We start from the raw sequence: 24,147 nt of genomic DNA, 5'->3' as shown, positions 1-24,147 counted from the left end.
GGCAGGCAATATTGACATTGAAACAGAGGCTCAGGGCAGAACGTGTGCATATAAAATATGAATGTGTGTGTAGCCATGCTGGTTGTGCACAGGGGAAGCCTCAGCTCTATAATAAATTAGTCTCTTTGGGGACGTGCCCTAATTAATGGCTTGACCTCCTAATGGGTAGCCCCCTTTCTGCGCTTTAACATTTAGCAATGCACCCTCCAGAGATGCAGTTTGAAGTCGGTTGAATAAAACAAAAGAAGTCGTCACAGTGATATTAATGAGACAGTCCCGATCAGTACAGGACTTTGTTTTATTTCCCAACAAGTTATATTCTGATTTTATACACGTCTCAGCAGAGAGAAGAAAATACAAAGCAACATAGAATGAATCTAAAAGAACATTTTCAAACCAATAACGAGACACACGTACACACACAGTGGTGACTTTGACAGCCTGTTCTGCCTTCATGTGTTCTAACTGCTGAATGTGTGTGTGTGTGTGTGTGTGCGTATATATATATATATATATAGTCCGCCTGTCAGGCTATGAACAACTGAAAAAGTGAATGTCACACCCGTCATATTCACCAGTCACTGAGATTCTGAATCCATGAAGGTGAGTTCAGGCGACAAGAAAAGTCCCCATGAAGCCTCCTGGATCTTCCTGTGAACGTTGGTCACATTAGATGAAGCCATTTGTCCAAAAACATGTCCACATATCAACAGTCCTTCAGTGAGTGTCCATCAGTGCCGCCGTCTCTCCCTCGTCTTCAGTTGGACTTGGACCAGATCTTCCCACTGCCACGCAGCCTGAGAGGGAAACAAGCAAAACAATACACATATGAACGAGTGAATACATTAGTAAAATAAATACAACAGAAGTTGTGTGTTTTTTATCAAAATGTTTGAAATGTTATGGTTCATTTTGACTTCCCACTTGCTCTACTGAACCAGCACATTACTGCAGCACTCGGGTAACAAACATCTTTGTACTACAACATCTAATGACTTTTTCTGCATTAAAAACGATTCTCAGAGGATTTGAGATTTCTTCAAATTAAAAAGAACAAATATCTAATAATAACCGCTGTGCTATCAGCCCCATCCTTTAAATGGCTTTGTAAAGAAATGGTGTCAGAACTCATTTTTAATTTGAGGATTGAGGTTAAGCTATCATTAATTTGGATTTCAGAAACATTAAGTGAATCTCTATTCGAATGAAGTGCAGAGCTGAGTGATGGAAATAACAGTGGCCTCTGCGTTTCATCAAAATGTGACAGGCAGCCAGAGAATAATCACTGCTTTCTGTTCAGCGGCAAAACATAAACAGCAGACGAGCAAAAGCATCTCGTGTGATCGCTGGAGGGAGGAAATGTCTCTTTCAGGAGGAGAACACACGGGGCATTTGTATATCAGTGACATTTTACAATCCAGGACAGATGTGAAATTAGCCAACAGTAATTGGGCCGGATGGAAGCAGAACACAGAGAGACACACAGAGAGAGAGAGAGAGAGACTGATAGCAGAGTTAGAGTGGTGCTGCAAAACACTGATGTGCATCTGATAATAAAGACACCTCATGCAGAGACACACACGACGACACACACACACACACACACACACACACACACACACACACACACACACACACACACAGACAAACCACTTACACTGGCAGCTGTTTTTTTATGTTTATGGAAAAAAATGGAAACACAGGCTCTCTGTTAAATTAACTTCACACTCTACAAGAACACTGAAATAATGGCTTTAATTTAGTGTTTGAAGTGTTTGAGTCTTTACAGCGCTGCAGTTATAACAAGGTAAATTTGTATTTATAAAGCACCTTTCAAAAAGCACAGTTACAAAGTGCCTCGCAGAATAAATGAAGCGGCGGCGATGAAAAACTCAAACACAAAGAACCTTCACATTCAGCCATTTGTTTTATTTTCACGTCTGGTGGGAAGAAATAGGATTCTCGCTTGCAAAAACAAGTCTGAATAAAACATCATTCCAGACAATATTGTTCTAGATGGCCAAACATATTTAATGTCTTTAATTTGTGAAACGTTGTGTCTGAACGCAATTTCTACGCAAACGCTTGGTGGCTCTAACATCGTTATGATCAGTCAAGCAGATAAACTCTGGCTGATTCACGAGAGTGTAGCTTTCACACTCTCACATAACCACAACAAATACAAAAGGTAGCATCACAGCACTCACCCTTTCACCTTTGAACTCTTCTTGCCGGGCTGTCGAGGTTCCTGAGAGGAGGCGGGGTCTCGAGGCTCAGCAGGCTGGTCTGCATCCTGATTGGAGGCGGCTCCAGCGGGGGCGGGGCCTGATGAAGGAGAGGCGGCGCTGGCCTTTAATGTTTTCTGCAGATTTGAAACCTAAATACAAAGAGATTAAAATGTAAAGATTAAACAAGTTGAAGGGAAAGTCATACTCACCACAATCTGCATTTGTCCAGAGCCAGGTTACATTTCCATCCGCGCATACATGCCACAGTTTTGGTCGTACTAAAGGAAGAGTCCGCGTCAGCCTAGCATTCCATACACGTATACTCGATGTCACATTCCACTTTCACGGCTCACCAGGTGTTCACCTTCTTCTTTTGTACGTCCTTGTATTCTTTCACCGGGGAGTTGTACATCTGTGGTGTACCAGTGGACTTCCTCGTATAACGTCAAGCAAGTCTCCGTGGTTACTGTCTTCTTTGTTATCTTTTGTTGTGCTACAGGAAGCATGCACGGTTGGCGCATACGGACCACCCCACGAAAAAGGGTAGATGACATCGTTTAAGATGGCGGCGCGCGTGTGTGCAGCGGCTCTTGGCTCTCTAGTGAGGTTTTCCAGAAGCAGTGACTGTCATAAACAGTCATAAAAATAATGAGAAAACACGCTAATCAAAGGCACTGCACTTTTATTATTTTATTATAGGTTATTTATCTTCTTACCATTGCCACTATTTATTTATATCATGTGTATTTAATTGAGTGAGTGACATGTTTATGTTTTTTACCGCAGTTGTTTTTATCTATGAATGTATGGCTTAAGCACTTTACTGGAGCAGCGCTCCAATTTAGTTGCATCTAATGCAATGACAATAAAGGCATTCTATTCTATTCTATGCCATGCAGACCCTAGCGGATTCATGCACACATAACGCACAACACCAGCCTAACACAGTAATGCAATAATGCTGCAACCGTACCGGCCAAAAATGTAAAAACCAGGTGTGTAAAATGTGTTTAATGCTAATGTGAGGCTCCAGCACTCTGACTTATTCAAATACAGTGAGTGTCTCGTATGGATACAGAGACTTAAAACATCAAAGTTCAGAAAAAAAACCCCTTCATGACTTTCTGAGCTGCTGTCGAAGGACAATGAAACAAGGAGTGTTGTAGTGAGGCGACTGTGACCTGGACAACACAACTTCATTTATATATTTATTTAAATCCTGTATAAACAGGAGAAATCATTAAAAAGGTAGAAAACTGTTTTCAAAGTTGCTTTGGGGGCCAAACCTTTGAGAAAATAAACAGTGAATTTAGGGATGTGAGCATCATTTAAGACTGAACCCATACTGCTGCTGCTGTTGTATGGGTTCAGTCTTAAACAAGATGCAGAAAAGGAAACATAAATTCAGGAGGCAACTAAAATACCAACAGTAGCTCCAAGCAGATAACCCACAGACCTATAATGACTGGATTATCTGGAGATGAGAGAGAGAGAGAGGGAGTGGGGTGGAAGAGCTGAAAGGATGGGGGACTGACCTCTGTTTCCACTTGGACTTTGACCTTCAGCTGGCTCTCTCTGTACTGATTGGCTCGTGAGACCTGCTCCTCGATGCCACACAACACTGCCTCACAGCCTGTGCACCTGAGGGAGAGAAAAACAAGACGGGCACGAAGGGACTGTGAGTTAGGAAAAGGGATAATTGAGACGTAAATCTCAAAGCGTGCGCACAGACCCACAACAGGCCCATTACTGACCACTCTTGCAAAGTGTTGACTATGTTTGGGAGCTCGTTGGGGCCGAGGTCACGACCCACGCTGCAGTCGACCTCCACCTGCTGGTTCCTCTGGTCCAGTTTACCCTGGATGATGTCGCAATAGACGGCCTCGATCAGCAGGTCCTCCAGCTCCCGCACATTCTTCAGCTCCAGCTGCTGCAGGAGGAGCGAGTACGGCAGGCACTGAGGGGGAAAAGAATACACTTTAATCCTCATATTATTATCTTCTGAACCAAGGTAAATGGACAAAGAAATTAACAGTTTCATGGGAAATGACAGAGTGTGACACTGCTCATTTGTCTAAATGTCACGACAAAATGAAGGTGACAGGAGAGTTGGAATTTGACAATCCTTCACTGGACAATTAGAGAGTTCAAGCCTATGTGCAGGGAAAGTAGTGGCTTATCACAGAGGAAAACAAGGGGCAAGAATGAAAGGAGTCATGTTAATGGAGGGTGACATTAAGTTAAGGGGAAAAAGGGACAGTATGGGCCAGAATAATGAATCAATTATTTATTATGGGCAGAGAAAGGAAAGGGCATCATAAGAGGAGGTGCAGCATGGTCGGAGGGCGCAAATGAGAGAAGAACATTTAATACTTTATCATGCAGATGGAACGGAGTGAGATATCTAAAATGTCATGAGTGGTTGCATCGGTAATTTCCTCTCTAGAACCCTAAGGCTCCTCTGAAGTCGTACTTCTAATTTAGCTGAAATAACTACTGATAATTACAGCCAAAGTCACAAAAACTTAGTTTTTAATTGATTAGGCGTCTAAATAAAACAGAGATGTTGAGTGTAAAAACAGACTTCTGAATCAATCATTAATATCTTGCTGTATGATGCCTACAGCAATTTCAACGTAGCAGAAATTAAGATATTTTCTATTTTGGAGACAAACACATTCGAGTTCACCTGCACTTTTCTGTACAAACTAAAAGAGAAACGAACGAACCTTGAGGTTGGAAGCCAAGCTGATGATGGACAGATGACGGAGTTTATTTCTCTGTGCGGGGGTCAACTCTGGAAGAGAGGCTGCTCTCTCTACAGACACAGACATGACAGTCAAATAAAACAAAGAGCTCAGGGTCAACAGTTTCACATAAAGGAGCAACTACTTAATGCTTTATACACAGACATGCAGGTGAGTGTGGGGCTGTTTGAGCAGTCAGAGAACTAAGCTGAAAGGAAGTTGCTCCCCAGAGACTCCTGCTGCCTTGCTCCCGTGGTGACAGGACTCACACCCCCCAGACTGCAGCTCTGACAGCTTCTCTACACTCACTGTGAAAGTAAATATGCTGTCTGATGGCAGGACTCAAAAAGAAGGGTACAATAAAGTAGGCTACATTATTTTTCCAGGCTATTGGTCGATATTCAGCATGGAACTAGATATAATTATAGTTCCACTTCTTGTTGAAGCGTCTTAATGCACTACACAGAGAGCAAAGTCAGAAAAGATTAGTTTAATGTCCATCTGTTTAAAAGAATTTGCCCTAACCTTTCTGTGCATAACCTGACTGCAGTGTGTCAGGTGACGGTGTTTAAAGCCTTGGTGTCAAGGTGCCTGCCTTGCAGCAAAGATATATAGCTCGTAATAAAAGAGTCACCGGCTGCCATATTACTTATTTACACTGTGCTGCCACTGCAGTACCTTTGTAGTCGCAGTAGGTTCCATAGGCAAAGAGGTTCAGGAGCTGGTACACCGGTGCATGAGGGCCGTTCTCCAGCTGTAGAGGACAGATGATGGGAAGGAGAAAATGAGGGAACAGAACTGAGAAGTAATGAGACCACACCGGAAAAAAAACCCCAAAAAAACCTGTGCACCTGCATTTTATCTGTGCACACTGAGTAGATCTGAAGAGAGTCTTGCTGTGAGAAAAAGAGAGACCACATGAAGACCCGACTACATAAATTTAGACATTTTTGAATAAATTTCAGGAGGAAATTCACACAGCTGGCTGCAGAATATATCCACAGCAGGGCTCTCACACATTAATTGACTAGAAATCAACTACTAAATTTGTCAAACTTTTTTTTAGATAATCAGTTTAATCAGTTTGAGTGTCACGTTCACTCTCAAATTTGACTATTCCCTGGTTTCTGGGCTGTATGCTTATGTGTGTGTGTGTATATGACAGTAAAAAGAAAGTTTTGGTTCAAGGGAAAAACATTAGATATTTGAAAAAGTAATTTTGAGGTTTGGGAAAATTGATCATTAGCTGCAGCTAAAATTCTAAAAGCAAAACCCAAACAATGATACAACCTTGTATCATCATGACTATCAAGGACTAAAGAACAAGAACAGTCTGAAGGTACAGTCTGCAACAATTAACGCAAAAACATGCAAATCACAAAATGTTTATTCTATTTTAACTAAGGGCAACTGCAAGATGTTTATCACTGCATGTGTCATGTACTGTCCAATCATGATCAACCGATCAGAAATAAAGAAAAAAGGCTTGAAACTGATTATCAAAATAGTTGCAGATGAATTGTGATGTGGGAGTAATTGTTTCTGCACTAAACTGAACCATTTACTCTTTAACAACTTCAAGAAAAAGAGTGTTTCAGTATCGCTGACATAGTGCCATCAGCTGAAGTTGATATCATACAAAAAGACTTTATGATGTAATGTAGCTTCACATTTTTAACAAGGTAATTAATGAAACTAAATAAATAAATGAGCAGCAGTTCATCTGATTCCTGTGTATGCAATGATAAATGTCTAGAATCATATTCTCTGAAATAATATCCTAAAACACACTTTGCATATTACAATATTTATTCATCCTGTGAGGGAAAAAAATGTAAATGTGATCTTAAAAGGCTGTGAACTTTAATGTCCTTAACAAATAAAAATAACAGACCTACTTAAAGCTTATAACAGCACTACATTCTGGACATGTATAACTGGACTGGAGATGAATGTAAACACTTTCTGCATGAGGAGATCTTAATTACCACTCTATAATGCTAGAATATACAGTTGATGTTATTTAAACAATGTGGTCGCATTAAGTAGCTAACAGTCCATTATTCATGTGTTTTGTACTTTGTACAAATACCCATTTGACAGAAAAAAAGGCTGAAACTATTAATGGATTAAGTAATTATTAATCTAATATTAAATTCATTAATTAAAAAGAACCTACGAGTACATCATCATTTTGAGCTTTGCAAAAGATTCATCAACATTTTAATATTATCTGTACCAAATGATTAATGGAGAAAAATAATCAACAGATTAATCCATTATGAAAGAAAATCACATTATTGCAGCTCTAGTGGCAATGCAAGCATGACAACTTTTTCTTTAGTTCCCTGAACAACACTGACATCACAATTCACACATGGATGACGCAGAAAAGAAAACAATACAGGACAACACTGGGAATGGTGTTAATCACATTCTAGCAGCTTCATCTGGGTTTAAAAATCCCAGGTATACCTGATATTTTTAGCTTTGGATACATTAACACTTGAAAGATTAAGACATACTTGAAGGTGAAGTGTGAAAAGATCTTGGAAGACAAAGAGAGAGTGAGGAAGATGAAGTGTGAGATGTGTGAGTGTGTGTTTACCTCTCGAACATTAGGCAGCTCCAGGATGTCAGAGAAGACGTAGAGTCCTGGGGTCTCCAGCAGAGAGCTGACAGCCTGGGCCAGTGCTGGGCCTGACAGAGACAAGAGCTGCTCCACCTCCATCTGATGCCAGTGGACAAAGGTAATAGACACAGTTAGCAGATTAAAATACATGTACGAGCAGCACAGTTTCATAAAAAAAACATAACAAATCAGTAACTGCCGTGGCTCTGTACAACATGTCAGTTTTTCATAAATAATAATGACAAAAACCTATTAATGGACAAAGATATCCACAGCATCTTCAGATAATTCCATGCCCTTTGAAACACAGCCCAGTCACTTGTGGACGGTCCAAAGTGCATCGGGACTAAAAAACACTCAGTCCTCATGTAACGCCTAACAGCCAAGTACACTTAACCAAAGCACTTAAGTTTCCATTTACCTAGAAAGCCACTTAAAAAGCGGAAGAATAGCTGGGTTTCAAAAATGCAGGCAACACGAGAAATGCATATGGAGCAGCTTATGTGCATTATTCAAAAACACTTTCTGCTTATTGGTAACAAACACTCCATCGCTATTCTAGTTCTTCATCATCCTGGGCACATGATGTATCCTTGCTTTGAGTATAAACTGTAATCAGAGTACTACAGGGTGTATTAAGTTATTGTAGGTTTACATTTTTTTCTTTTCTTTTTCACCAAACCTCATCTATAATATCTGTGTGGTGGAGTCAGGAGGAGTATTCCCGCTGACACAGCCCACACAGGTCAAAGCCCATCTCTTGCTGTGCTTGTTCAGAGATGCAGCTGCTTTGTTACCTAATGTGTTTAAAAATGCTTGATATTTTGGCACGGTTTTGACTTAGAGGTGAACATCTGTCCATCTTTAGTTGTGAGAAGCATTTATTTCTGGTAGCACACTGAAGTTAACCTTTTCTCACAGACGGGTTTCACCTCACCTGCCTCTGCTTCTCTCTTGTGTTTGTATGATTATTAATCATGCCCACATGTGAGGGTGAGGAAAGGAAGGAGGAAGAGAGAACGCCCAATAAAGGACAGCTGCTGTGCGCTGATAGTAGCTTTAGATCACGAGTATATGAATTAATGTAGAAAAGAATGCTTCATCAAGTTGTTAATGTTGTTTGTATTGCGATATGCCGTTTTCTTATCACATAAAAATACAATACTATATGATAGTGAATATGATATAGCAAAGCCCTAATAGTTCACATCCCTTTACTTTGGACATAACCCAGTCCTGACAGACAAACAAATTATGTTGGCAGCAAGACAAAAAACCTTATCAAAACACTTGCTCCAGAAAACCTGGCCTGTTGCTGACCTTATTGTTAATTATTTACATTTTATACTCCATTATGAATGAATGGATCAAAACATCCATAATTATAGTATATGCTATGTGTAATATTACAAATTAAAAACCTAAAGATAGATCAGTGTGCTTTTATATTGTTCATATTCACTGTGTATTAGGACACAAGGGATAGGACAAGATGGAGGCAGATGATCCGCTGTGCTGACCCTTAAAGAAAGAAGCCGTAAGAAGAAGACTGTTTAATGCCCTTGTAAATTGTGAATATGCTCATAAATAAAAAGCAAAAAAAAAAAAAACTTAATAAAAATAAGAAGCAAATGCACTTTGGGCTGAGGGCAGAATAACCTGAATAATTACCAAAGTAAGAGGCGGCAGGAATCTTTATGTGCCTTGAGTTGATATATTGACTACACACAAAGTTAATTCCAGACCATCCTCTGATGTCAAACCTCCGACAGTGTTTCACATGTCCACAATTCTGCTCTGCCACTCACAAACTTTAAAGTAAAAAAGCTGGGTGACAGCGTTCAGTGAATTTAAAAAAGCACCAATGAAAATGTTCACAATGTGAGGCGATGTCCTGTGGACTTATTGATATTGGCTGATATTTTAAGTATTGTATCCCAGTGGGAACGTTCTGGGAGACAAAAGAAGTTTAGATTTACCGATGCATGATAAAAAATTAATGCAGAAACATCAGAACAGTTTCATTACCTCAGGCCATTTCCAAAAATTATTGCGACACAGAGTCTGGACACCCACTGCTCAATAAAAGGGCAGCCTGGCCCTTACCCATCTCAGTCTACGCTTATATATCCTTCCAATTGAAAACAAGGGAATTTAGATGCACACATACACATCTTCCATACTGTGTTCCACTAGAAAATCATCAAGGCTGGACTGCCATACAGGTATAGTTCCTGGCAAGCTGAACAGCTGAGCAAACATATATTTCAGCCAAACAAATTAACCTACACTATGATTCAGAGACAGTGCCTCATTAATTTTCAGGTATTTCAAGTCAAATAATGCTCTGAATAGTGAGACTGGGTCCATCTGTGTCCATCAACTGAATTAGATAGAGACACTGGCAAATGGCTATATCATTGGAGAGGGGTGGAAAAAATATTAGGTTAGGTTACACTTAATTAAATTAGGTACGACTCAATAATATGCAGGTCCAAAGCACCTCAGTGACCACTGAGACGCAAAAGAAACATCAATTTAAGACATACTGAAAAGTGAAAATTGCTAATACTAATTCAGTTCTCAAAGGGCAAGGATGCCGAGTCAGTCACTGTGATAAATTGTTTTGTCAGGCAGTAATGACCACAAACCAATTACAAAGTGTCTTAGTAAGGTGTTAGGTCACCACGTGCTGCCAGAGCAGCTTTAATGCATCTTGACATTGATTCTACAAGTCTGAGTAAGCCCTCTGAAGGGATGGACATCATTCTTCTGAAAGGAACACCCTCAATTTAGTGTTTTGATGACAGTAGTGATCGCTGTCTAACACATCAGTGTGATTGATTGAGGTAAATCAACATACTGCATCTTCTGTTCTCTGTCCGGGAATAAAAGCAACCACAAACACGATTAAATCATTTAGCATTTTGGTTTTGCAATTATCATTACTTTAATGTTACATACTTGTACTAGTCACAAAGAACCTAATAACAATGGACAGTTGGAGATGATATAACTTTTAAAAGGTACAAAGCTACAAGGAGGAACACTATTTAAAATTGGAGTTGGCAGCTGTGAGCTTCCACTATTGTATATTATACTTTAACATAACAGCAGCACTCACTTCAATAGACACACACAGCTCCATTAAGAAGTAAGTCGTCCATTTTTACATAATCCTTTTCAACCAAAGGGGACTTAAATTGGCTGTGAAAATCTCTGCACACCACTTCTAAGATTTTAGATTTAAACTAAAATGAAGTACAGCATGCTGAACACTTTTAATGTTATGCAGTGTTTCCACAGGTATGCACATAAATAACTGTATGTAACCAACGTTGTGAAAGCTAGACTTTCGGAAAATAAGTTAAGAATGATGTATACGCATATGATATAGCACTTTATGGAGAGACAGCGAGATCCTCCCAGTGGCATTGGGAGGCTCTGGTATTCTGTGGCACGTTGTGGCATTCTGTGGCAGGCTTTGGCACTGCATAGCAACTGTTATGATAAAATATTTTCATAATTGTATTTCATATTAGTTATATTTCCATCACTGTCAGTGTCCATTGTCATTCTGTCGCTGCTTAAGGTAACGAAGGATAGAATAACACAAACGCAGGGAAATATTAAATATAAGAATAGTACAATTATGTACACTATCTTACATTCACATTTACACTATGGAACAGATATGAATGTATATTTAGATAATATTAAGAAGTACAAAACATTGTACACTAAGTAAGTAGTAAGTAAACAAGTAGTTGATTTTACCCTTATACTTTTATTTTGTATTTATCATGATACATGGCGGAAGTGACAGTCGTAACAACAAATGTGGCCCCGCCCTTATTGGCAGTGAGTCAAGGGAGGCGTTTCTGAACACCGAACGGGTGCCAGGAAATGCCAGTGAGGTGCCACTACCTGCCAATGCCACTGGGAGGATCTCGGTGCTGCTGACTTTATGCCCACTTTTTAAAAAGGTACACCTGGTCAAGTACTATTAATACAAACATCTAGTCAGCAAATGTCAGCAACTTAATGCATTTGGGCATGAAGATATGCTCACAAAGACTTGCTGAAGATCAAAACATTTGTGAAATGACTTTGAATTATCAGAGATCAGAGGAGAATGACAAAACTGGTCTTCAATGACAGAGAGGCTAACATGTGCAAGATGTGGTGCGAGTGTATAATGAATCTGTCAAACAATATGGAAATAAATTAAAAGTCACTTAGAGGAACAGAGTTGGAAAACTGAATCTTGAAGGCTTTTAATAACATAAGGCAAGCAGTGGTGAGAGCACTGCAGTAGCACAAAGTAAAGTGAGTCCAATATACGGTGCTAAACTCAAATTAATCAAATTCAAGATGACAGGAAGCATATAGAAGAGCAGGGATCACTCAAGACAATGATTCCAATGTATGGATAATTAAAAATGTAAATCAAGAACAACTGTTTAAAATGAACAATTAATTCACCAAAATCCATTTCATTATAGCAGATGCAGATGCAGCACAAGATTCACAAAGTGAAGCCACTATTGATATTGTTGGATCTGAGATACCCACAGTGGGGAATTGACAACATTATGTACAATCTCGACTGAAAAATCTAGTGGAGAATACATTTAATACGACTTGAGCAAACTCAATGCACAAAATGAGCAAAGTATACATATTGTGTATTTGAACAAGTATTAAAATAAAATGATTAGTATCATTTGTTCTCAACACAAAGCATAGCGACATACAGTTAGATAGTGTGATAGTGACACAACAAATGTGGGTAGGAAATGACACCATAAGATTGACACTTTTTGAATGTTTCCCAATTCATAATAGTGATTCAGTAAGGTGAAGATCGTGTAATAAGGTAAAGTGAAGCTAAAAATTAGCCCCTGCCGGTGCGCTATTATATCCAGGCTAATTTCAAAGCTTAATACCTATTACACAGAGAACTGCTCCAAATGGCAGATTTATTATTAAAAGTACACATAACATATATACTTTCAGATGAGAGGGTGCAGTTATACTCACACCTTTCATTGAAGTGTTGGCCGATCTATAACAGAGCTCTATGTGTCATGCTAGCTCTGTTGCTAACGGCTATCTAACCGCACGGCTTCACGTTAGCACCGACGCTAGGCCTCAGTTCATTTAAGGCCTTCTTGGTGGTTTTAATCATATCAACACACTGCGTAAATACGCTGGAAAAACGACGCGCACATAGATGTTATCACAAACGTGTTAAAATACGGCTGTGCGTTCAAATTTACCTTGTTTTGTTGGTTTCTAGCAGATAGCCACTCTCTCGATTGTCAGTATCACGTACGACAACAAAGCGGCGCAAACTCTGATTGGACAGTAAAAGAAAGAGGGGCGGGACAATTGTAACTGTCAATCAACACGCCTGCGCTCGGCTCGGAGAGTACAGCGGCATCTGGCGGTGAACTGCTATACTACACGTGGACAGCTCCAAAGATGATGATATGAGTTGTACGTGAGGGTTCATTATACGATTAAAGAAACGACTTTTGACTTTAATCTTTTCCTCGTCGGCTTTCTTACATTCCTGAATTCATCATAACCCACCAAAGCTTTTTCCAGTGTTATCTCTTTCACTTTCTAACATTTTGGATTTCCTGTCTATCAGACAAACGCGTTTAACTCTTTAATTAATGTGGTCCACACTATGTCGCTTTTCTACAATAATCGAGACTTGTTAAAAATATCTAAACTGATTTAACGTGTTTAATTTTAGAACCATTTATTAATAATTCATTAACATTAATGTTTGACTTGCTGATGTTACTACTCATGCTTTTATTTATCCTTTATGTAGTCTATGTAGTTTATGTAGAAGGTCCCATTGAGATCTCTTATTCCAGAGAGTCCTGGTCAAGGCAAAAACACTGCTGCACACATTATACACAACACCTCGGGTGAGTCTACAGAGCTTTTTGAAAGGACAACTCTACAGTATGTCCATATTCTGTTCTCTTTTAACATTCTATTCACTTTCTCACTCCCTCACTCGTGTTTAATAGAACCAGGGATGACTCCTTCACCAGAAGTTTGCAGCCTTGTCATGTTATGCTCCTGCCTTCCCTCCATCAGAGCGTTGTGTGAGTCTGATAGGCTTAATCACCACCGTGTGAACTCATCTGACAATGGTTTCAATGTAGTAGACCACACGTGTCAAACTCAAGGCCCGGGGGCCAGATGTGGACCCGCCACGTCATTTTATGTGGCCCGCGAGTGATTAATTGGTCTTAAAAATCTGTGTCAAAATAGGTCTATGCTGCTTTAAGGCGTGCTTTGACCATAAACTACATTTCCCACAATGCACGGCGATTGCGTTACCCGCAAAGTGACAGCATCACCATTGCGGACCGGGTTACATCTATAATGCATCATATTTGTAACTTGAATAAGTAATGCGAAAGGTTATTTAGCAATGTTACTTTATTTTACATTATATTTGGTTACATTTAGCTACATTTATTCTGTATGACAGTTACATCTGACCCTTTGAGGGTAACCATGATGCTGATGTGGCCCTCAGTGAAAATGAGTTTGACACCCCTGTAGTAGACTTTTTTTTCCTTTTTAATACTGAAAAGTTACATACTTCAACTTTAAGCCAAATAATCCCATGATGTGTGAAATAAATCTATATCATGTTATAGACGGGGGGGGGGGGGCCCTACATCAGCATCATGGTTACCCTCAAAGGGTCAGATGTAACTGTCATACAGAATAAATGTAACTAAATGTAACCAAATATAATGTAAAATAAAAGTAACTATCCCATAACATGTTGCTAAATAACTTTCTGTATTTATTACTTATTCAATTTCACTCGTCGCACGATGCATATACAATGATACACTGCGATCTAGTGGTGATGCTGTCGGGTAACGCAATCGCTATGCATTGTGGGAAATGTAGTTTATGGTCAACGCACGCCTTAAAGCAGCATAGACCTATTTTAACACAGATTTCTAAGACCAATTAATCACTCGCGGGCCACAATAAATGACGTGGCGGACCACATCTGGCCCCCGGGCCTTGAGTTTGACACGTGTGTTATAGACGTTTACATAAGCTTGAGCAAAAATATTTACACGCACACACACTTTACTGTATGTGCAGTATGGGGTGAGGCAATGTTTGAGTTCTGCACAGCTGCTTCTACTCTCTGGACTGTTAATGAGAAAGACAAAGCAAGACAAAAGGATGAGGGGAAACTCGATGACCCGAAGGCAGAAGGTCAAGTACACGATTGACCTGTGTTTTTGGGTGGTGTACTGTAGTTCACCAGCTCAGTTCACAACCTGACCATGCTGTTTCTACTATACTACAGTATAATATCAGTGAGTGTCACCAGGGAACAGATTTGTTCATAAAGAAAATATTGTTTCAGCATACGTTAAATTCTTGAACTGATGATTGCACATGATTTAATCAGTTCAGCAGTCGCCATAATTGTAGGTGTTGATCTCGAGGGGGAACATGAATGTCTGTACAAAATCTGGTTAATTTGCACATTAACCAACCTCATTGTTGTGCTAAAGTGAAAAAAAAACCATGATGTCACCAATATGAGTAGGAATCATACTGTGGGGACCATAAATGCCTCTTTGAAAAATGCTATAGCAATGTCCTCAGTGGGAGATGCAATATTTCAGTCTGGACCAGAGCAGAAAAGTGAAAAGAACAATGCACATGGTTCAAATTGCTGCATTTCCTCATTCACCACTGACATCTCTCTGTCCCCCTCTGTACGTTTTAGTGATCCACTTTTTCTCCTCTAAAAAATAAAACTCAATCTTCTTCAGCTCAAAAACTCAATCTTCTAACTTAATTTTCTGAAACTTTTCTTTGTCCACATTTTCACAGTTTCCAATATGTATCCCCTTTGTCTCCTACAATATTAAAATGCTCCACTTATTACAGATTTTTTTTTTTGTAAAAGAGGTGATAAAAAAATACAGATAATGGTTTTGTGTTTTGGCTTCTATTAACCCTCGCTCAAATTCAAAACACCATCACTAACGCCGGTGATTTTTTTACCCAAGATAATAAATACACCCAATAAAAAGTACTTGTCATCAAAATATATCAAAACATGACAATACATGACACATTTGAGTAGTGTTATTTTATTTTAAACTGTGTCATGTCTAACAAAATGAAAGAAAAACATCATGAGGGGACCAGATAAAAATGCTCCAAAATTACTGGAAAACTAAGAATTTGGGAATAAACCATTTCTAAAAAAAAAAAAAATGAAGATGAAAACTTTTCATGAAAATCACATAAATTCATTTGCTCCGGCAATAGTGTTCTAGGGTTAAAAAGTGACAGTGTCCTTGTTGTTGTTGTTCAAGTAGAGAGGTCACAATAACTATTTGGCACTTTAACCTGTAGAAGCTTTCTGTTATGTTAGTACTGCAAACTTATATATGTGTATTTTATGGGTTGTATAGTAAATGGTTTGTATTAATATAGCGCTTTTCTAGTCTTGATGACCACTCAAAGCTGGTTTACACTGCACTTTTGCCATTCACACCCATTCACACCCACTTTCATACAAGTGTGCCTGTGTGCAAGGACACTGGAGCCGGGAATCCAACCCACAACCTTCGAGTTGAAAGACGACTCGCTCTACCACTGAGCCCCCTGTATAGTAATACATATATATGTATAAATAGGGCATAAACACATTGGACAGTTAATCATAACTTACTGTAAGTTGTATAAAATGTTCACTGCTCACAAAAAAATCTATATTTTCTTTGTCAAGTGTGTGTGGTGATAGATCAGGTATATGCACATTCCCGGAGGTGGTTGTTTTAAATGAGAGTCATCCTTATACACACACACACACACAAACACACAGAGGCAGAGCTGCCAAAGACTGTTGGCCCGGCAGGAAATATATTTCACAATTATGGACTTTTGTGCTTTTTCTATTACGTGACCCTCACTGGACTGGAGAGAGTGCTTTATCTTTTTTATTGCCAATTATAGGTGTCCAAAAGCACACTGAGCTTGGAGTAAAAAGAGAATAATCATCCAGACACAGGGATAGAGTAAGACAGAGAGGCAGACGGGCACTTACGCACTCAGACCCTGTGGTTGTGAGACGGTGTTGCCGCAGACGCAGGCCAAAAAAGCCAACAAGTATCAAGAAAGCAGTCTGACTCTACAAACACACGGTCCCCTGGAGCCTGATTAGACACAAAACAGTCCACAGCATGGTAGCTGTCAGCTCACTACTTTAATACTCTGCTGTGGAGTTGAGTAACAGCAGAGTCTGCAGAGCAGAATCATTTGACCACAATGAAGCATCATAAACATTTACTGTTACTGAAAGTCAAATGTTTACTCACTTTGTGTGTGCTACAGTGTCACTCATACATGCACACAATAACATATATATATATACAGTCAGTAACAGAGTTATTAAAAAACGGGAAATACATAAAGTTTCATCCACGATAACAACGTTTGTGCCGGAGAGTAGACGGATCCTCATGAGCCTGATCATTGTCCAGATACCATCCATCACTGAGAGAAAAGTAAAAAAAAAAAAAAAAAAACATGACACCAAAGGTTTGACTGTAGCCTGTAAGACGCAACATCCATCAACCAAAAGCTTGAAACCTGGCTATCTGCAGTGCTCAAGTGTACAACACATGATATCCTCCTCACCCATTGGATTCACAGGCTTCTTCTGCTCTATGAGGTCCTGAGGTTTTGAGAAGAGGGTCAGCAGAGTCATATGCACATCATCATTCATTGCCCTTTAAAGAAAGAATAACAAGCTGAAGCTCTCCTTCAGCAGCCTGAACAAATAATTCACGGTTCCAGTGCATGGGACCACAAAAGGGGAAGTGACGGACAGCAGAGGACATCGAATTTGTTGTGTTGCAGCTAAGTCACGAGGTGCTGGTGGGCACAGAAAGCTGTCCTCTGACCAGGTAATTTATTATTCTTCATTTATATTACAACAATTTTTTAATCAATTCTCAATTAAAACAGTGTAATAATGCCCCAAACCTGCATTTGGGTTGCCATTCCTGCAAGAAAGCAGTCGTTTTGTAGAGTTGTTGAGTATGAGCTGACTTTAGTCTCAAAAACAAAAAGTATCTCGGAATGACTTGAAATTTACCATCATAATAGCCGTCATCGCCCCGAACACGGATCTGTTGACAATATTTGCGAAGCTCTTAAGGAATAATTTAAATGACTTTTTGAAATTCAGGAAATGATCCATTTGCCCTGATGCACTTTGACAGTGAGCTGACTTTAGGCTGAAAAACAAAAAGTATCTCGGAATGACTTGAAATTCACCATCATAATAGTCGGCATCGCCCTGAACAAGGATCTGTTGAAAATATTTGCGAAGCTCTTAAGGAATAATTTTAATGATTTTTTGAAAATCAGGAAATTATCCATTTGCACTTTGACCTGAAAAGTATCTCGGAATGACTTGAAATGTACCATTAAACCATATTAAGTGCTCTACACATCTTGTCACAACAAGCAAAATAGCAGTGATGGAGCATGAGGTGTTAGTATCAGCCAAGCAAGAGCAAGCCAGCAGGATAATGGCAGTGCAGCAGCACAGAGCCAAGACAAGACTGGAGCAACCCGGCTTCATATGTAAAACTATTGAAAGCCTGAATCCATCAGACACATTCTTATTCTCCAGGTTGGCAATAAAACATCCAGCTCGTTCTGCTAGAGAAAGATTTTATTAGTTATGAGGTCGGCCTTTGTGCCTAAAGAGAATAACTCTGGAGCACAACCTCAGCAGCTGTTTTGGGAGCAGTGGATGAATGACACTACTGCTGGCATCATGATCAAGCCCTGAACGCCATGCAGATGTGATGTTTTAGAGAATTAGCCCCTGCAGGCTCTTCCACTGAGTGAAGAAGACTGGTGAAAAAACATCAGCTGCCATGACTGTCTCCTGAGGTCTGTAAGCAGCGAGCTGAGAGACACAATGACACAAAACACTAAGATCACAGGAGTCTTTCAGCAGATTATTGTCTGCTGTGAGTTCACTGTTTACCAGGAACAACTGCATTGGAGTCAATGATCTGGCTGGCAGCCAATGAGTTAAGCAGAAGCAAAGTTCAACAGCGCTACTTCATTAACAGTGAGTGCTGCTCAATGATATGTATATGATATATAATATGACAGTGGCAACATGGTGGTTTGCACTGAGATTCTATGAGCTGGAATGTAGGGGGATGCCCAGATCACCACCAAACACGTTGTCTCTTCAAAAACGCTGCATGTTCTTCCTTTCTTCACCTTATCCTTCCCTCTTTTCGCTCTTGTACAACCTACTTTCACATGCCCACTGATGAAGTATTGTTTTGGTTCCCACGGCTCTCAGGAAACTTAATGGATGAAAAAACATCAGCAACCCTTTTAGCTGCGTTGCCTTGGCTACCGCGGTGGATTTCATCTGCCTCTGATCTACGCTAGGCAGAAAAAAATCTCTCTGCTAACAGTGGTTATGCAACCGCGGCCCGCGACCATGTTATTTTACATGACTTTTTGAAACACTACGAAAATGAAACACAAACTATTATACAGCGACTAGACAATGCAGGAGCACATAATATGTATAAAAAAGTGGATTTTGGGTTATATAAACCCATAAATACTACACAGTGTCCCTTTAATGGATGGGGAAAATGTCTCTTCCTGCTTGTCTGCCTTTTAGCTGGCTACTTTGCCTTGGCTACTGCGGTGGATTTCATCTGCCTCTGATCTATGCTAGGCAGATAAAATATTTTTTAATAATTATTAAATGGCAGGAAAAACAAACAAAAGTTTGCAGGCTCTCAACTTTGGACAGTGCCCCTAAATATGCAGTCCTGCGAAGAAGAAAAAGAAGAAGTGCACTAGGTCATGCCATTTGGTGCTCAGGCCCGAAATATGCAGAACGCAGAGTGGAAGAATGCCAAAGCAGCAGGGAGGCATGAAGGAGCAAAGCCAGTTTGTAGGCCATTCTCTCTTCATTGCCAACAACCTGCTGGGCGTCACAGGGGGCGAATGGGTGAAAGTGAACATTTTTCCCCCTAAAATGTTGTTAAGTAGATGCATAAAAAAAGCAAATATGCATGTGTACACTCTTGGAATAAATTGACTTTTAGTTGTGTACTACGACTGCATCTTACACACATAATGTCTTCATATTTTCGCCATATAAAGACTTTAAACACCGTGGACGTTCCCCGTCTTGGTGATGATTTCTCTGTGAACACCTGCAGTATTTTTTTGTTACTTTTCCTTATTTCTGCAGTGTCCTTGTTAACTCTCCCACTTTGTCTCTCTTTACGCTGAACCTCCACTGTTCCCCAAAGGCTTTGGTATCTCCTTTCTTCGGCAGCAATATATCCTCTTGAAATTAAATGTGTTTCTGCTGGCTGATTTATGGAGCCATGCCCCTCTGCTGCAGTGTTAAACAAACATGCTCAGAGAGGTTAAAATCTGCCATACTCTTATCCACTGATAACACAACCTGTATTCCCTCTCAAGATCTTGTGACAAATGTTTGGTTTGACGCTTGTGCACCATGATGCACCCTGTAAATGTCCTCCAAGGTCAAAATCTGTGGTCTAAGTATAGCCATGTTTGAATAAAGGCTTGCAAACACAAATTTCAAGTATTTCTTGAAATTTGTGTATACAACAGATGTGTCATAGACAAAACAGAACATTATGTCAGAAGCACAACAGGACAAAAACCTTTGACGACCTTCATCTAACTGACATTAATAAAAAATAAACAAAAAACTGGAGCTGTGACAAAGTAATGACAGGAAAGTTACTGCGAACTCTGCAAGTGTGTGTGTGTTTTTTTAATATATAAATAAACAGCCTCCGTATCAGCGCAAACATTCAAACTGTGAGAATTTGTGGTGATGTGCAACCACAAATTTTGACTCACTGAAACATACTCAGGGACAAACAAATAAATATTCCTCTTCTGCTTTAATTAGTATGGTTTGAATAATAAAACCTCGTGAAGCACAAGAGCTGACAGTGGCTGTGGGATTAGGTGCCAGGGAAAATTAATAAATAAATAAATGAATAAAAAGTGACGTGTACAGAAAGAGTTGACAGTATTTTGGAGCAACGGTGTGGACATCTGGTGTGTCTGTGTGGTGCAGAGGTGATCTCCGTGCAGCTGCTCTATTAACAAAGAGCATACTAATATGCAGAGATGCACACACAAGGTACAGCCATCAACGCTGAGTCATGCCTTAAAGATATTCCTCTTTGCCAATTTTGAAAAAAGCACGGGACAGGGAAAGAACTTTGCTAATGTAACAGTAAATAATGACCGACCTGCATGCCAGAGTGTCGCCATCTTTGTTTTTTTTAATCTAATCTGATATGAAAGGTTATCACTTGTTGGGATACAAGATTTTGCACCATCTGAGCTTGCGTGATTACGAACAGCCCAATATGTGGGGTAGATTTGTGCAATCTGTACTTTCTGCTCTCTTCTTTTGGACCAGCATTTCCACTTTATAAATCAACACAATTACAAATATTTACTTCATGAATGACATCTACAAAGAACTACTGGTTGCAGTACCATAAAATGTCTGCAGGTAGAGCCTGCAAAAACGTCATACTATACTATGTTGACCAAAATTTAAAAAATTAAAATTTGACAAAAAATGTTTGGTCCAAAATTTGACAAAAACGTCATACTATACTATGTTGACCAAAATTAAAATAATAAAATTTGACAAAAAAAATTTGGTCCAAAATTTGCCAAAAAAAATTTGGTCCAAAATTTGCCAAAAAAAATTTGGTCCAAAATTTGACAAAAACGTCATACTATAGTATGTTGACCAAAATTAAAAAAAAATGTGATCAAAAATTTTTGGTCCAAAATTTGACAAAAAAGTCATACTATACTATGTTGACCAAAATTAAAAAAAAAAAATTTGACCAAAAATTTTTGGTCCAAAATTTGACAAAAAAGTCATACTAAACTATGTTGACCAAAATTTAAAAAATTAAATTTGACAAAAAATGTTTGGTCCAAAATTTGACAAAAAAATGTTGGTCCAAAATTTGACCAAAAAATGTTCATTCACTGCACCATGTGTTTAGGAAACTGTGGAAAAAGAAGAAAACCATTTGTTTGCATCCATTTACACAAACTACTGGATTGGTCTGACTGACGTTGAGAAGGAAGGCGAGTGGAAACGGAAACTCATCACTTGCACGTATGAAATTAATAAAAGCAAAAATGCTTAAACATTTACACGAACAAGCACTGAAGATGTAGATGTGACTATTAGACTTGGCTTTTGACCAATATTAGATGATAGATTGAGATAATTATGCCCGACATTCAGTTAAATATGAGGATCAAGAAATAGAAAAACAACAGAAATTGGTTCACTGACCTGAAATAAGAAGCAGTCTTTTGTGCAGTGAACCTTGGCAACACCAGTGTCATTAAAACAATCCATCCACTAAATACTTGTGCTGCTCGATGGAACAAATAACTACAAGTCATCCTCTGGGAACCATGAAGTAGCTTAGCAGCCAGTCACCCTGTAGCCTCTGAGATATTTAGGCCTGGACCAAAGTGATGGACTGGCCCATGTTATCATCCCAGGAGTCACGCCGTTAGCAGGGGTTAAAGCTGTGGCTTTATCTGGAGGTGGATGGAGACAATACTTGCAGTGCAATTAAAGCTGATGTTACAGCTGCGATGCTGTCTGCTGGACAACTTCCTGTCTGTTGTTAGTATTCTCCTCCCTACGTCACCTCATGAACACATTTTGTGTGTGTTGTTGTGTATAAATGAATACATTCAAAGTTATAGTGGGTAAATTTGGGTGAGCTTTTTTATTGACGTTATTATTCTGCCTGTTTGGATAAGGTGAACAGAAATAATTTGTATACTGCATATTAAACCAGACTGAGGGAGTGTTTGTGTGTATACAGCAGCAGCACAAGAAGCATTTATCCCATCAACACTGCTGAACAATCAGAGTTTTTTTTTTTTAGCAGAATTCAGTTCTGAAACTTTCCGTACGGCATCTCTTTGCGTTTTCACTCATACTCACAGTCTCATTTTGGTGCTGCAGCGTTGCTGTTGCCTCCGTCTGTTCTGACGGAAAACAAACGGACTGCTGTGCACAAAGTGAGAGTTTCGCCAGGTGCCACGAGATCTAAACACAGATATACTGAGAAATACAGAGAGTCATGTGGCACAGCATCGTTTTAACTCATTTGGAAAGTAGCAGACTTCTGAGAAAGTGCGAGCAAAGTGAAAATCCATTACGGCTGAAAAGTGTGAAAAGTGTCCCACAGAAAGTTTCACAGGTGGATTCAACAGCTGCAAAAAAACTTGGAAGTCCAGCAGTTTGTTAGGATAAATGTTCTAGCACCTGGGAAGAAAAGTGGGGTGTGCGAGATCACTGGTACTGGCACTTTGTGGGCGACAGAAGTTATGTACTGGATTGATCATCAACCATGCAAGCAATGCAACAAAGACTAAAATGTTTTTTTTTAGTAGTTTTTGTTTATTTTATTGTATGCAATCTTCAGGTGAAGCACAGATTCTTCATGGGAAACCGCTCAAGCACTCACATGCACATTCTTCTTCCTATTGTGGGTTAATCTTGGGGTTAAAGGTGCAAAATGTAATAAATCATAAAATCCTCCTAATATGTCACTTAGACTCAGGAATAATGTTCATATAACAAACTGAACTCACCAACAACAACAGTTCAGACAAAATATTTGCATTAAAAATAATATTTTGCAGACTGCAAATCATGTTTATGTTTTGAAATCATGATTTGGCATGTGGCGCCACCTACCGCCATCTACCAATCGTTGCAATCAGTAGAGTCTCAGCTGCCGAGCAACCACGGGTTGCCAGTTACAGTACGTCTGAGCCACAATGGCGGAGAAAACGAAACCTAAAAGACCTCGGTATTTTGAATTTGAGTGTAGTAACGTTTTTTGGCCACATTCTTACATATGGTGCCTTTAAAGGTTAAAGTCAGAGCAACTCTCAGAGCATGTATGATGTTCCTTCACGTGTCCACAAATCTGTCAGAGGGAGTCAGATCACTACAGTGGATCGTTCTGTTTTGAATAATAAAGTTTGATTGTCTGTGTACCAACAATATGAATGTGCGCACACACATATTATAGCAGCAGGTAATTAAGCCAATGCAGTATTTCACAGAGAATCATAAAATACACATGCAAATCACATAGCAATTACTCTAAAAACACCTGAATACAAACAGTAACTGATAATAAAAATGGATTTTTCCTCTTACAATATGAACATGAAGCCATCCAAGTTGTGTGATATGTACAAATATAAGATACATTTTTCTGTGAACAGAGTTCCACAGTTTGTAGAGATGACAAAAAAAAAAAAAAATCAATCTCATCATAGACAGCAATTTAATTGGTTGCCATGTCCTCTTAAAAACGTCCATGTGGGAGATTTA

The 24,147-nt window shown here is 39.3% G+C and overlaps 1 protein-coding gene across 1 annotated transcript; it reads right to left on the bottom strand.

Annotated features, from left to right (window-relative positions):
• Positions 1–273: 273 nt before the first annotated feature.
• cops7a (COP9 constitutive photomorphogenic homolog subunit 7A) lies at positions 274–12,960 on the bottom strand. Its single transcript, XM_083894873.1, has 8 exons — positions 12,890–12,960; positions 7,584–7,706; positions 5,654–5,729; positions 4,958–5,046; positions 3,983–4,185; positions 3,764–3,869; positions 2,208–2,377; positions 274–797 (listed from the first exon to the last, which is right to left on the bottom strand). Exons 2-8 carry the CDS (start codon positions 7,704–7,706, stop codon positions 758–760), a joined length of 807 nt encoding a protein of 268 aa, XP_083750999.1. The 5' UTR covers positions 12,890–12,960; the 3' UTR covers positions 274–757.
• Between the last annotated feature and the right edge of the window lie 11,187 nt (positions 12,961–24,147).

This window comes from Microchirus variegatus (genome assembly GCF_963457635.1).
Source record: "Microchirus variegatus genome assembly, chromosome: 1".
NCBI classification, from domain to species: domain Eukaryota; kingdom Metazoa; phylum Chordata; class Actinopteri; order Pleuronectiformes; family Soleidae; genus Microchirus; species Microchirus variegatus.
The sequence above is the reverse complement of the archived record's forward strand: the minus strand, read 5'-3'. Positions and strand labels throughout refer to the sequence as shown.